We start from the raw sequence: 15,015 nt of genomic DNA on the forward strand, positions 1-15,015 counted from the left end.
TCGTAAATGCCTCGTTCGATGGACGCCATTATTTCGGCTTTTGGAACTTGCTTGGGAGTTATGGCAAAGTTGTGCCCTCGACTTAAAGCAGTCGTGGCTTCTTTGCTTAAGGTGAGTGACGATAGATTCACGACGACGAGGTCTTGTTGTAATTGTGGTCGTTGTATGGTGTTCCGTTGTTGTAGATTTTCGAACTTCTTTTGGTGCCGGTTTTTGACTCTGTCGAATTCTTTTTTTGCCGTTGCGTCGGTGATGTTCTCTAAGATCTGCCAAAGTTCCGTATTTAGAATATTATGTAGTGATTCTCGTAATTCGCTGATGGTTGTATTTGCTTGTGCTAATTCCCGACGAGTGGTGTTAATTTGTTCGCGTAAAAGCGCTACACTCGCTCGTTTATAGATGCGTTGGGCTTTGGCCGAGTGGAACTTGTTTTTGATTTTAAAACAGTTCGGTATTAATTTGGTGTCTCGGCACCTCTTTAAGAAGGCTAACCTGTTTAGTTGCCGCGCTAATTTCAACTTCCACTTACCATATCGTCGTGTCTTGCATACGATATCGTCTCCGTGAAGAATCCTTAAACGTGTGGACAGACTTATGTGTTCGTCGAACATGTTGTTTATTATTTTAACGGTATAATAGAACACAGAAACTAAGTAAATAATTAATTTATTGACTTGATGCTGATATTTCGCTGGTATTATAACCAGCATCTTCAGAGCACAAAAACACTGTTTGTCACAATACGCGAGACTAAAACAACATGGTGTACTTAACCCAAATTGTAGCAGCAGCACAAAGACTAGAGTCCTGATTTTGGCGCCCTCTATCTGAAAAAAAAAAAAAAAAAAAAAAAAAAAAAAAAAAAAAAAAAAACACTATCATATATTACTAGAGTCCTAGAAAAGTGTTAGTTTTTTCTTAATATGACTGTCTCCCAGATCTTCGGCAAGTTAATACAGCCATATTTGTTGAGATTTGGAGTGTGTTTTAGGGCTTCTGTGTAGTACTTTTGTGTTTTTCCAGTTGATCCTGTGTGCAGGGGTATCCAGAGCATGGTCTGCTAGGCCCGACTTCCCATAATGATATTTTCGGACGTATCGTTTATGTTCGCTGATGCGGATGTTCACAGTTCTTCCTGTTTGACCGTAGTAGGCTTGATTGCATGAGCAGGGTACTTGGTAGACTCCTGGATGTGATAAAGGAGGAATGCTGTCCTTGGGTGAGCGGATGAGGGTGGCTAATTTGCTACATGGTCTGAATGTGGTGCGTAGTTTGTGTTTATTGAGGATTCTTGAGATCTTTTCGGATGTGCCTTTAATGTAGGGGATGGTGACTGTTTTGTTGTAGTTCTCTGTGGTAGATGGTGGGAGGGGTTTCTTAGGAGTGTTTAGTATTTTGTTTATTTTTTGTGGATTGTAGCCGTTGGCCAAGAAGGTGTGGCGTAAGTGAGTCAGTTCAGCAGTCAGGGCCTTGTCATAAATATTCCCACATACAAACTGGCTAGACATTTAGCAAAGCTACTAGCCACTCTCACTAACAATTCTCCCTCCTTTATCAAAAATTCAGCACACCTAAAAAGCATCTTACAACACCTCACACTAAAAAGCTCAGACTTAATAGTAAGCTTTGACATCACTTCACTATTCACAAATGTACCACTAATAGAAACCCTCAATCTACTGAAGTCACACTTCCCCCCTGATATATTTGAACTATTCAAATTCACAATACATGCAGGATATTTCACATGGAAAGGGAAAATATACAAACAAATTGATGGGACAGCCATGGGCTCCCCCCCTTTCCCCCCCCTAGCCAACTTTTACATAGAACACCTGGAAAAACAAGCAATCAATACAGCCACTCTCAAACCAACACTTTGGCTACGCTATGTTGATGATGTGCTTGCTATTTGGCCACATGGCCCTGAGACATTGAAAACATTCTTAGCACATTTAAATAGCCAACATCCAAAAATCCACTTTACTATGGAACTGGAAGCCCACAACTGTCTACCCTTCCTGGATACACTCATCACACGTCTCCCAGATGGTTCCTTATCATTTTCAGTTTTAAGAAAACCCACACATACAGGCAGATACTTACACAAACAATCACACCATCATCCTTCTCAACAATATGGCATATTAAAAACGCTAACCCATAGAGCGAGAGCAATCTGTTCAAATGACAAGGCCCTGACTGCTGAACTGACTCACTTACGCCACACCTTCTTGGCCAACGGCTACAATCCACAAAAAATAAACAAAATACTAAACGCTCCTAAGAAACCCCTCCCACCATCTACCACAGAGAACTACAACAAAACAGTCACCATCCCCTACATTAAAGGCACCTCCGAAAAGATCTCAAGAATCCTCAATAAACACAAACTACGCACCACATTCAGACCATGTAGCAAATTAGCCACCCTCATCCGCTCACCCAAGGACAGCATTCCTCCTTTATCACATCCAGGAGTCTACCTAGTACCCTGCTCATGCAATCAAGCCTACTACGGTCAAACAGGAAGAACTGTGAACATCCGCATCAGCGAACATAAACGATACGTCCGAAAATATCATTATGGGAAGTCGGGCCTAGCAGACCATGCTCTGGATACCCCTGCACACAGGATCAACTGGAAAAACACAAAAGTACTACACAGATCAGAGAGATTGTTCTTAGAGGCGACAGAAGCCCTAAAACACACTCCAAATCTCAACAAATATGGCTGTATTAACTTGCCGAAGATCTGGGAGACAGTCATATTAAGAAAAAACTAACACTTTTCTAGGACTCTAGTAATATATGATAGTGTTTTTTTTTTTTTTTTTCAGATAGAGGGCACCAAAATCAGGACTCTAGTCTTTGTGCTGCTGCTACAATTTGGGTTAAGTACACCATGTTGTTTTAGTCTCGCGTATTGTGACAAACAGTGTTTTTGTGCTCTGAAGATGCTGGTTATAATACCAGCGAAATATCAGCATCAAGTCAATAAATTAATTATTTACTTAGTTTCTGTGTTCTATTATACCGTTAAAATAATAAACAACATGTTCGACGAACACATAAGTCTGTCCACACGTTTAAGGAGCCTTCTTCTTGTTCCAAATTTCATGTTTAATCCCCTCATTCATCCCTTTTACACCTACCTTATTCAGCCTTTTGACCTTTGGAATACATTCACATATTGATGCTGTTATGTATTTCTTTGACAGTTCCCAAGTAGCATTTATTTCCTTACTGCTCAACTCCTCATTCCATGCTATAGCTCCAAGCTGCCTCCTTAGCTTGTCATAATCACCAGCCTTGTACTTCTGCATATATCTTTTCCCCAAAGAAGTCTTCATATGGCTAGTCACTACTCACGTGATCACTTCATGATCACTCTCAACTAATAAAGGAAAGTGGAAAACCTCACTCACAATTACATCCTCAGATGAAATGATCAGATCTAAAATTCTCAGCCCTTGTGTGCTCTCTCTTATTTACATGCTGCCTGAGAGTTGTCTTTCAAGAAACTCATGAAATTCATTTTCCATATTCCCAAATGTTATCTTTTCGTTCCAATCTATAAAGACATAATTAAATCACCCATAATAATCACCCTTCATCTGCTCACTAACCCAGGTTGTTTATACATTTCCTCATTACTGCTCTCCACATTCCCTGGCCTATAGCACCATCCAACTAAATATGCCTTTCTATCAACCTCCACCTCACACCACACTGACTCATAACATTTGCCATTTGCTGTTTCATGTCTGTGTTATGTGAATATAATTCAGCTGCTATCATCAGTAGTACCCCCCCTCCTTATCATCCTTTCTATCTTCACAAAAAACACTGTACTGTTTCATTTCTATTCCTGTTAGGATATCATCTTCATTCAACTATGATTCACTTATTCCAATTATTATGGGGTGAATAAACTCAATAAATGAAACCATTTCATTTCCCTTATTTCTGATACTCCTAGAATTTGTAAATAAACACAGCAACTCACTTTTAGGTCTATGACCATTCCTACCCAAGCTACTTGATTGTGATTTCCCCACTACACACCTGCACTTGCCCAATCATGGCTGTGATTTCCCCAACACATACTTGCACTTGCCAAATCACATTTATCACCGTTTACCACATATATCCACCTCAGTCTCAACTACACCACTCACATCCCAATCTATTCCATTTCTCTGCTGATCATCCCCATACATCCACTCTCCTTATGCCATGTCTCCCTTATCCACCCAGGCTCACCCAATTCCCTGTTCCTCTTGCATTCCTGCTCTCTCTTCATCTCTCACACAATTACTGGTTTCACTGTCACACACTTCTGTCATATCAATACCACTCTCATAATCTTTCACTTCATCTCTAACTTTTCTGATCTCTTGCTTTTACCACACACTGCACTTCCATTTAGCAAGAGTTTCTCCAGTTCACTCACTCCAAAACTATTCAAATGCTATCCATCACGTCTGTATAATTCCATTCTTCTATTAAATACATGCCACACATCTACACACTGTACATCCTTCTCCTCACACAGCTCTGCCAACATACCATTCATGATTCTTGCCCTCTGTTTCAACTCATTTCATACCTCAGCAACATACTGACAACCATTCCCACTATATTGTTATCTCTCTCTTCAATATATTGTTTCTGACAACCATTCCCACTATATTGTTTCACTCTCTTCAATAACTTCATGATAATTTTTCTTATGTATACTTAAATCATTCATTCCTGCAACCATCACTCATTCTCTTGCTCATTTCCTCCTCATGTCCAAAGCATAAATTGTCTTGCTATTTCTCCTTTCCTGGATAGCAGACCTTATGGACTCTCTCATTAAACAATACTCTAACAATAGAATCTCCATACACTACTAACCATTTTAACTAACTAATTAGCTAACCATTTTGGCAATTTTTGCAATATGACCTCTGAACTTCAACAAGAATTATCCCTAAACTCTAGCTGTATGAATATCCTGCCGTCAAGTTACATCAATATAATCTTTTTATCTTAAAATGCATTAATAACCATACACTCTGCCGGATTAAATTAGCAATTATCATCCCTTAGTCCATATATTAAAATGGTTATTCTGCAGACTAGTCACAAGACAGCATGCTACACTGAACCCAATGGTGATGCTTTAAGGAGCTTCCAAGACAGTTAGTGAATAATCTTGCTGCCACTATTATGCCAAGTATGCCTGACAGGAGTCAAAGTAGTGGGTGGAGGGATACAGCTGAAGCCATGATTTACAGAGGAGTTTTCAATGAAATTTCTATTTGTATGGCTTAGTAAGGAATCCATTGCAGAGATTCATTTCATGTCCTCCCAATTTCAACTCAAGTACAACCATGAAGAGTCAAGCAAAGGGGAAAGATTACATCATTCAGCAACGATACCATGCATCATGATAAGCCATTTTGTTACTTGCATATGGAAATATGACTTTTGCTATTGAGCTGGTTCTCAGTATCTCCATGGGTGTAGCTCTCACTATTCTTGTTGTTGCACATCTATTGGTGTTTGTCCTTCTATATCTAAGTTCAAAGAAGGACAAATAGCTCCAGACCAACTCTGCAGAATTTATCCAACTTTACATAACCGGTAGACCAGTTTTTTCCAGTATAATTTTTCAGTCCATCACTTATGCATACATGTATGAATGTATGTAACTTGCCAAATTAAATAAGTAGATTTGTAATATCAGTAAAATATCAGATATATTTACTGGTATTGATTAGGGCAATGGTCTTGCCCTAATTAAGAGTGTATTTTTTTTTATGTGTGTGTGTGTTATTAACCTTGAATAAACAATAGTAGACATTTCCTGTCATTTTTTTAGAATTTTTTTTCACTAGCTCAATTTTTCTCTCCTGACAGTTCACAGGAAGTGGTAATTTATTTTTGAAGGAATGATACCAGGCCACAGACCGCACTTTAGTAAATGCTGCACTAAGACATGATTTCTTTCATGTAGATCATACACCAAGACTTGCCCATGTAAACAGAAAAGGAAAGTAGCATGATTTTTTGCTCTACTGATTTGTTGAGTGTAATTTGCTTTACTGATTGCTATGGTTGATTTTTGGATCATGTGCAGCTTGCCCTTCCATAAAAAGCAGCTGTTTATGCAACATCCTACAACTAACATTGACATTCTACTGACTGTTAATGTTACCTACAAATAATTTTGTAGGGTGAGTCCACTGTGCAAAATTAACTGTGGGCTTGCCTTATATAGTAGTGTGGGGTACGTGTCTCATATAACAGTATCCTAAAACAGGAGGAATCACTTATTTCAACACAGTATGCATGAGTGTGCATGTACATATATATTATGTGAATATCCTGTCAACAAAAAGTTATAAATATATCTTTCATTAGTTCCATGAGTGGGCTGAGGATTAGATAGTCTGTATAGTGTCTTCTCTAAAGGCCAAACTTGGCCTATAGAGAAGGAACTATCCAGACTACTGGCCTCTGATAAGAAAGGTGGTAGTCTCACACTGATAGTCAGCAAAGGTTGGTCGATTGGTAGTCTCTGCTACTAATGGATCATGCAAAAAAAAAGTTAAGCAAGTTTGAGTGCGGTTAGTAGTTGAAAGGAGATCAATCGTTCGATGCTGTTGGCACACTCTTCCTCAATGAGTCTTTGGACTCCCTGGAGGTGTCACATAATAATAAAATTCATCCATTACATGATTATTACACTGATAAAAAATTACTATAACAATGTTTTAATCTGTACTTTAATTTTTAGATTAAGAAATACCTTTATCATTTCTTTTTGCATATCGAATACATTCTTTCATTTCAGAATTGCTACAGGTATCTTCTAATACTAATGGATTTATAGTTCTAATAACAGATGTATGCATGTTATCAAAGTGCTGTATACAGTTCTCATCAGCAGCCAGAGCAGCTGAATTGACAGAACTGAAAAACAGTAAAAAAAGACAAAATTTGAGTAACCATTAAACTACCCAATTATAAATCATCAATAAATGCCTTATGTCACATGGAAGAAATTAAAAAAAAAAAATACACACAGAGTTAGAAATAAGTTATCAAAAGTATTCAAAATCAGCTATAAAAACATTGGAAGAATAAGCCTAAGTTTGTGGGATGAAGAATGGAAGATGTCTAAAAACAGATCAAGAACAAAATAATTTGTGCCAAATATCAGCAGCAGACTCCAGCTGAAATTAGATGCCATCTCTCCAGGTTTAACCACACAACTAACAGGATATGGAAAATTAAGACATTATCTAAATAGATTCTGCATTCTGGAATCGCCATTTTGCACGCTTCAGCAGGCTGTTGATCACTTACTCTATGACTGTCAGCTACTGGACTCCGTCCAGATGTCTCTAATACAACACATCATCACTTCAGGAAACAAGTGGCCAGCATCAAAACAGTGACTTATCCAAAAGCATTACTCAAAATTATTTAATTTTGCCAATAGAATCGACTTCCAATTGTTGTAATGTAATATAAACTACTTATAATGTTTGGGTTATATACTGTAAAATATGTAGATATAAAAATATAAATAATATGCAAATATGGATGAAAATTTTTTTTTTAAATAATAATAAGCTAATGCCTTTTATTCCCTTATAGGGAGTAGGTGAGGCCTTTAAACCCTATCTAGCTTTTGAAGACTGAGTGGGCAGTTCAATATCCATTAGCCAATCAGAGATAGCTGGCCCATGTCTATCACTAATCACAGGTGGCCACTGATGAAGAGACCAGCAAACAAGTGCTGCTATCTCTTGGTACCTAACCCTAACAGGATATATTATTGTCAGAAATAATATTACATTCCGCAGTCAATTTTCTTGAGTTTATAGGACGAAAAACCAAAGTTTTCAGGAAAAAAACCTGCTTGCCCGTGCCAAAGATCGACTAACTCGAGAACCAGTTGAAGAAAGGCTTAGATTAAGTTCCTCTAGTCGCGACTAGACTTGAACTATAAGTCTATCTTTGGGTGGCCTAGTGCAGAAGATGCAAGCGTCACTTCCATTGAGCTACACAGGCCTGCAAATATGGATGTTAATGTATGAACATATTTATACACATACATGTACAAATATAAATGTAAATATAAATCTTGATGCACACATATAAATATAAATGTTAATCAGTTATTTAGAAGTAACATATAATATATGCATTGCATGCAATGGGGCATGTAGGAAATAGATTACTTTTGATAACTTTGCACCTGCTAAATATAATTGAAAACCAGAATACAAATGATAAATTCTTTACTGTATGCATGTTGGAACATTGCTAGTTGTTGCTATCACATTCTGTGGTATCGCGCATGCTATAGCCTAGGTCCATGGCAGTTAAATTTTTGATGAAAGCAGGCCATACTGGATGTAAAATTAAGCCTTGATTTTTATTGCATTGTGTAGGGATCCTAAATTGTGAAAGATAATAACTTTCAGAAGAAAATATAAAGAAGCCTCACAAATACTTCTTTATATTTTCTTGTGAAAGTTATTATCAATATATGACATTTGTTTGTTGCCAGAGTACATGATGGCCAGTAGTGGCTATGCAGAACGACAGGGCTGATTTTTGTTCTCTTTTCTTTTTTCAATGTCTTTTAGGTGTTCAGACATGCAGATCTCTCTCTCTCAACCTCCCTGTCTGACCTACATAACAAATGGCACAAGAGCAATGAATCTCGTAGATACCTGTTTTTTTCATGGGGGTGATGAGGAGGTTTTGGCAGATGTAGGAATCTTGATATTTTTTGTAAAGGTAAAAAAGCCACTTTTATGTTGTACTCATTGGATAACGCAAACACTTTGTCTGTGACACTCTTGATGTAAGCAGCATGATTGCATTATTGAAATCCTGTTTAAGTAAGGGAGTTGCAGGAGATGTATTAAGAATTTTTCTGATTGTCTTGGGTTCAAAACCATTAAGTGCAAGGTTCTAGTGCAGTTCTTCATTCCTTTTAAATGACATGCTTGATATATTGTATGACCTGTCTCATAAAGTTTTAATTATGCCTATCTTTTGCAATGAATGGGGCGTGAAGCAGAATTTAAAAATCTTCCAATTGTGGCAGGTTTTCCGCATACGGAGAAGAATAACATTTTTCCCCTCTTCATTTACTTATTGACAAGGATATCAAGGAAAGGTAATTTTTTTGTGCTGTTCTAGTTCAAGAGTGAATTTTATATTGGGATGCAAGTTGTTCAGATAATCTTTGAAAGCAATCAGCTCATTTTTAATAAACTCCTTATATTATAATGTTGTCTCAATATCAAAAACTTCCCACAGAATGCTTAACCAAAAAAACCTACCTATATATATAGAATAGTTTTATTTTTTATGAAGTTTACGAGTTTCTATTGACTTATTGAAACATATCATTAAAACAAATGGTGGGTTTGGGTGAGTGTGCATACATGTGTGTGTCCCCAAACCTAAGGATGAACACTATTTCTGAAGAGTGTTGTAAAATCAGACAAATCAGCTTGTGGCAATTTGCATGACTGATTTTAAACAGAAATTGATTTTGAGGTATACATACAACTTTTTGAATCATGCACACAAAGGGATCACCTGGTAGCACTCAACAGGATAAAAGGCAAAAAAGCTGCATTAAGTGAATTGTGTTTGAAAGAAGCTCTTTTTTGTGAAGGAATAAAGTTGCAAACTTGGGTGTCTTGTAAAGTCTTAAAGACATCATTTACATGACTACATGCTGAGAAGAATTATTGGAAAGCTTGAAGAAGGCTGCAGAATAACTGATATTGCCAGAAAGTTTGGAATCTCACATAACATTGTATCCTGCTCTGGGCTATTGCTCCTAAAATTCACTCTTGAACTAGAACAGCACAAAAAATTACCTTTCCTTGATATCCTTGTCAAACCAATGGAATGTGTTCCAGACGTTTGCTAGGTAGACTTCATTCTGCCACAGAGCATGAAGACAGATTTTTGGTTTTAACAGCAAAACATAATCGACCAGAGCAGGTCAGCTCTATTCAAGCACAGGTACATGGATATCTCAAGAAACTGTGGAAAGATGTCTATAACAAGTAGACCTATATTCCTGAAGGCCTGTAGTCTGCATCCCTTTATCCACAGCTCATCGTAAAGCACATTTTCAATGGTGTTTTTTCCATAAAAATTGGACAAGACACCAATGGGCTAATGTTCTCTTTATAGATAAGAGTCATTCTAGTCTATCCTCTGAATCTAGATGATGCTTGATCTGGAATGTTAGTGATACTGATTACCATTGTGAAAATGTTCTTGAAAGGGACAGATTTGGTAGCGCTGAGGTCATGGTGTGGGGTGGCATCATGCTTAATGGATGCACTGAGCTACAAGTGTTGGAAAAAAGGGACTATGACTGGTGAACAATATTGAAACAAAGTTCTTCGATGTTATATTCAATTGTTCCATGGTACTGTAGTCAAAGACTTCATTTTTATGGATGACCATATCACACCACATCATACAAGAGCAGTGGAGTTACTTCTGGAGTCAGAGTGGCCAGTACGCTTCCCAGATTTCAACCCCATAGAACACATTTGGGATGTAATAGGGAGATATATTGCTGCTCAAAATTCCCCTCCAAAAAACAAACAAGGCCGTATACTTCCTATGAAGGAGCAATGGGTTAGTTTGCCTCAAGAACTTCTGAATCACTTGGTGCTAGCTAAAGATGTTGAAAGTTTATTTTTTCACTTGGTTAGAGTATAATAAAATTAGTTTAATCCTTTATCCAAGTGTGAGCAAACAAAGTTTGCGCCTGAAGTATCTTCAGGACTAGGGTAAAGTGATACAACACCAGGGCAACTCGTTGCAAAGGTGGAGAAAGCTACCAACACTCCTAACTCAGTATCTCCTATAATGCAAAACACATCTCCTTGCGGATATGTCTAATGTTATGCATTAAAGGAAGGGCCACTACCCAGACTAGTTTCGACCTTTATTGAGGTCTCTTCAGTGGGAGCCAGGCCCTAGTGGAAATACCAGGCAGAAGCATTAGCAGGTCATCTCTACCTATAGGAGTTGCCAAATGGTGTGCCACCCTTTTTTTAATAAATTACTCTGGATTTAGAGAAAGATGTTGAAAGTTTATTTTTTCACTTGGTTAGAGTATAATAAAATTAGTTTAATCCTTTATCCAAGTGTGAGCAAACAAAGTTTGCGCCTGAAGTATCTTCAGGACTAGGGTAAAGTGATACAACACCAGGGCAACTCGTTGCAAAGGTGGAGAAAGCTACCAACACTCCTAACTCAGTATCTCCTATAATGCAAAACACATCTCCTTGCGGATATGTCTAATGTTATGCATTAAAGGAAGGGCCACTACCCAGACTAGTTTCGACCTTTATTGAGGTCTCTTCAGTGGGAGCCAGGCCCTAGTGGAAATACCAGGCAGAAGCATTAGCTTTCAACTTTCAACATCTTTCTCTAAATCCAGAGTAATTTATTAAAAAAGGGTGGCACACCATTTGGCAACTCCTATAGTTAGAGATGACCTGCTAATGCTTCTGCCTGGTATTTCCACTAGGGCCTGGCTCCCACTGAAGAGACCTCAATAAAGGTCGAAACTAGTCTGGGTAGTGGCCCTTCCTTTAATGCATAACATTAGACATATCCGCAAGGAGATGTGTTTTGCATTATAGGAGATACTGAGTTAGGAGTGTTGGTAGCTTTCTCCACCTTTGCAACGAGTTGCCCTGGTGTTGTATCACTTTACCCTAGTCCTGAAGATACTTCAGGCGCAAACTTTGTTTGCTCACACTTGGATAAAGGATTAAACTAATTTTATTATACTCTAACCAAGTGAAAAAATAAACTTTCAACATCTTTCTCTAAATCCAGAGTAATTTATTAAAAAAGGGTGGCACACCATTTGGCAACTCCTATAGGTAGAGATGACCTGCTAATGCTTCTGCCTGGTATTTCCACTAGAGCCTGGCTCCCACTGAAGAGACCTCAAGTTCCAGATTTAGCGGCCCCGAGAGAAAGCTCCATGTTCCAGTCTTCTTTTGGATTCCAGTTGCCAGTTACCAGATCCCGAGAGAGAGCTCCTATTACAGTATTGTTTGGTAAGAACCCTTCTAGTTTTTCTTTTGTTGGTTTTTATTTTTTGCGGCCTCGTTCCAATCGGTGCAGGTCCGTTTTAGGGTATTTCCTTTTGGGGACTGAAATTTGCTATTCCGTTGGTAAGGTATAAGGTATTTGCTTTTAAACAATGTCGAAATTCTTGCCAAGAGTTCGTACTCTCGGGATCGAAATTGACCCAAACATCGACAAAGCGACGTTTGTGAGAGCTCTTCTCAAAGTCGTCAAAGCAGAAAGTATTTATGGGCTTACCCCTTACAGGCGGGGTAGATTCCAAGTAGTAACAAACAACATAGAAACAAGAGAAACGCTCCTTAAGGGCGTAGAATGTGAAGGGAAAAAATACCTACCCTTCCTAGTCGGAAGTATTTTAAAATCCATAAAAATTGACAGGTTTCCACTCGAATATCTAGAGAAAGGGGAGGAAATCATTAAAACCATTTTCTCCAAGTGGGGGACTGTCCGAAACGTAACATTCGGACAAGACGCGGATATCCCAGAGTGGAAATCAGGGGAAGTGAGCATTTCAATCAAGATGAAAACCGAGGTCCCCAACTTGATTTTTTTAGGCTCAGCAAGAGTAATAGTCAATTATCCAGGCGTAAGAAAACAATGTTTTCGGTGCACCGCTTTGGGTCACCTTAGCGCTCACTGCCCGAAAAACAACACATGCCGCAACTGCTTATCGACAGAACACACATTGAATCAATGTGAGTCACCGTGCCGTAAATGTGGGAACACATCCCATAAAATAGATATTTGTCCTAATAGGACCCTTGCAGAAAGAGTAGGAGGCTCCATAACACCTGTGACAGTAGCCATTCCTAAGCTCACAACACAGGACTCTCGAGCTACCGGCCAAACAGTAAACGAACCACAAACAACTGAACCAGAAGAGTTTCCAGCCCTCCAACCGCCAGTTACCGCAACGACTACTGGGAGGAACGCAGAAGGGAGAATTAGGATGAAAAAGAAACAGAACACTATGAAATCTTACACCAATGAATCGGAAGGCAACAATAACAGTACAGAAACAGAGGAAATGGAAATCAACACCAGTACAACAAAACGACCCATCACACCAGAAGAAGAAGGAGAAATGAAACGAAATAAACAGGATACAAACACCGGTTCTTCTCACGCCATTACAAAATCGGTAAAAAGAAAAGAACCCCGATATGAATATTCGAATGTAACAGAACGAATCCTATTCTATCTTAGGAATAAACCCGAGATAAAAAACAAAGTCCACACAGCTGTACAGGAAAAGGGAGACGTGGCTTTGCAATGTGAAGGTGAGCTAGAGAGTCTTAGAATATGGCTCAAGTTTGGGAAAGTCACTTACGACCGAGCGGAATGGAATGAATGCTTGAAGAGAATATGGCAACTTAATGATGAAGAGTCAGTACACGTACTCACAGTGATGGAAAACGTGGTAAAAGACTATGAGGAAGCGGTAAGAGATAGCAGGGCAAATATGACATAAAAAAAAAAAAAAAAAAGCCCCTTCTAAGTTTCTTGGTTCTGTTTTTGTATGTTCACGCTTAATCCACATAGGAGGGGGCAGACCTGAGAACCCGAGCGGCGAAGGCTTACAGCGAGGCGGTGCAGCTCCTTGCGGGCTGCATCACTCGGGCCAGGCTCTTCCCCCGTTCTTGCAGTACTTTTCTGTTAATTCACCGACTTTTATTGTTCTCTTTATGCTTGTTCTAGCTCCTTTGTTGTTTCTGTTTTTGTTGTCCTCTTTATGCGTGTTCTAGCTCCTTTGTTGTTTCTGTTTATGTGTGTCCTAGTTCTTTTGATTTTCAATTTATGTGTGTCTTCCTGCATTTGTTTTTTCACTTCTTTCATCGGCCAGACATCTGAAGAGGTGGCTGGCCGGAGAACGCGGAGGAGAACGGATGGAGGGAGATAATGTCGGAGATCTGCTTGGTGCTGGCATTTAAGTCAGGCCAGGTGGATCGACTGAGGCCTCTTTTAACTACCTACTACTATCCACTCTATCTTTCTTCTCCTCTCTCTCTATCAAGCTGACTCTCAGCACAACTTTTTTTTTTTAAATCTAAAGAGGCCAGTGATGAAAGGCATGAACTCCCATTCTACCTCAATAAAGGTCGAAACTAGTCTGGGTAGTGGCCCTTCCTTTAATGCATAACATTAGACATATCCGCAAGGAGATGTGTTTTGCATTATAGGAGATACTGAGTTAGGAGTGTTGGTAACTTTCTCCGCCTTTGCAACGAGTTGCCCTGGTGTTGTATCACTTTACCCTAGTCCTGAAGATACTTCAGGTGCAAACTTTGTTTGCTCACACTTGGATAAAGGATTAAACTAATTTTATTATACTCTAACCAAGTGAAAAAATAAACTTTCAACATCTTTCTCTAAATCCAGAGTAATTTATTAAAAAGGGTGGCACACCATTTGGCAACTCCTATAGGTAGAGATGACCTGCTAATGCTTCTGCCTGGTATTTCCACTAGGGCCTGGCTCCCACTGAAGAGACCTCAATAAAGGTCGAAACTAGTCTGGGTAGTGGCCCTTCCTTTAATGCATAACATTAGACATATCTGCAAGGAGATGTGTTTTGCATTATAGGAGATACTGAGTTAGGAGTGTTGGTAGCTTTCTCCACCTTTGCAACGAGTTGCCCTGGTGTTGTATCACTTTACCCTAGTCCTGAAGATACTTCAGGCGCAAACTTTGTTTGCTCACACTTGGATAAAGGATTAAACTAATTTTATTATACTCTAACCAAGTGAAAAAATAAACTTTCAACATCTTTCTCTAAATCCAGAGTAATTTATTAAAAAGGGTGGCACACCATTTGGCAACTCCTATAGGTAGAGATGACCTGCTAATGCTTCT

General features: G+C 38.8%; 1 protein-coding gene across 6 annotated transcripts in view; it reads right to left on the reverse strand.

Moving 5' to 3' along the window:
- Window positions 1-15,015, reverse strand: part of LOC150102306 (uncharacterized) — a 263,333-nt gene that overhangs the window by 85,969 nt on the left and 162,349 nt on the right. For all 6 annotated transcript variants that reach the window (XM_090399073.1, XM_090399072.1, XM_090399068.1 and 3 more), the window contains one exon: window positions 6,806-6,969. In XM_090399073.1, coding sequence (XP_090255199.1) covers window positions 6,806-6,969 — 164 coding nt within the window. The remainder of the gene's footprint in view (window positions 1-6,805; window positions 6,970-15,015) is intronic.

The sequence above is a fragment of the Typopeltis vanoorti genome, chromosome 10 (assembly GCF_054136105.1).
Source record: "Typopeltis vanoorti isolate ZY-2024b chromosome 10, IOZ_Tvanoo_1.0, whole genome shotgun sequence".
NCBI lineage: Eukaryota > Metazoa > Arthropoda > Arachnida > Uropygi > Thelyphonidae > Typopeltis > Typopeltis vanoorti.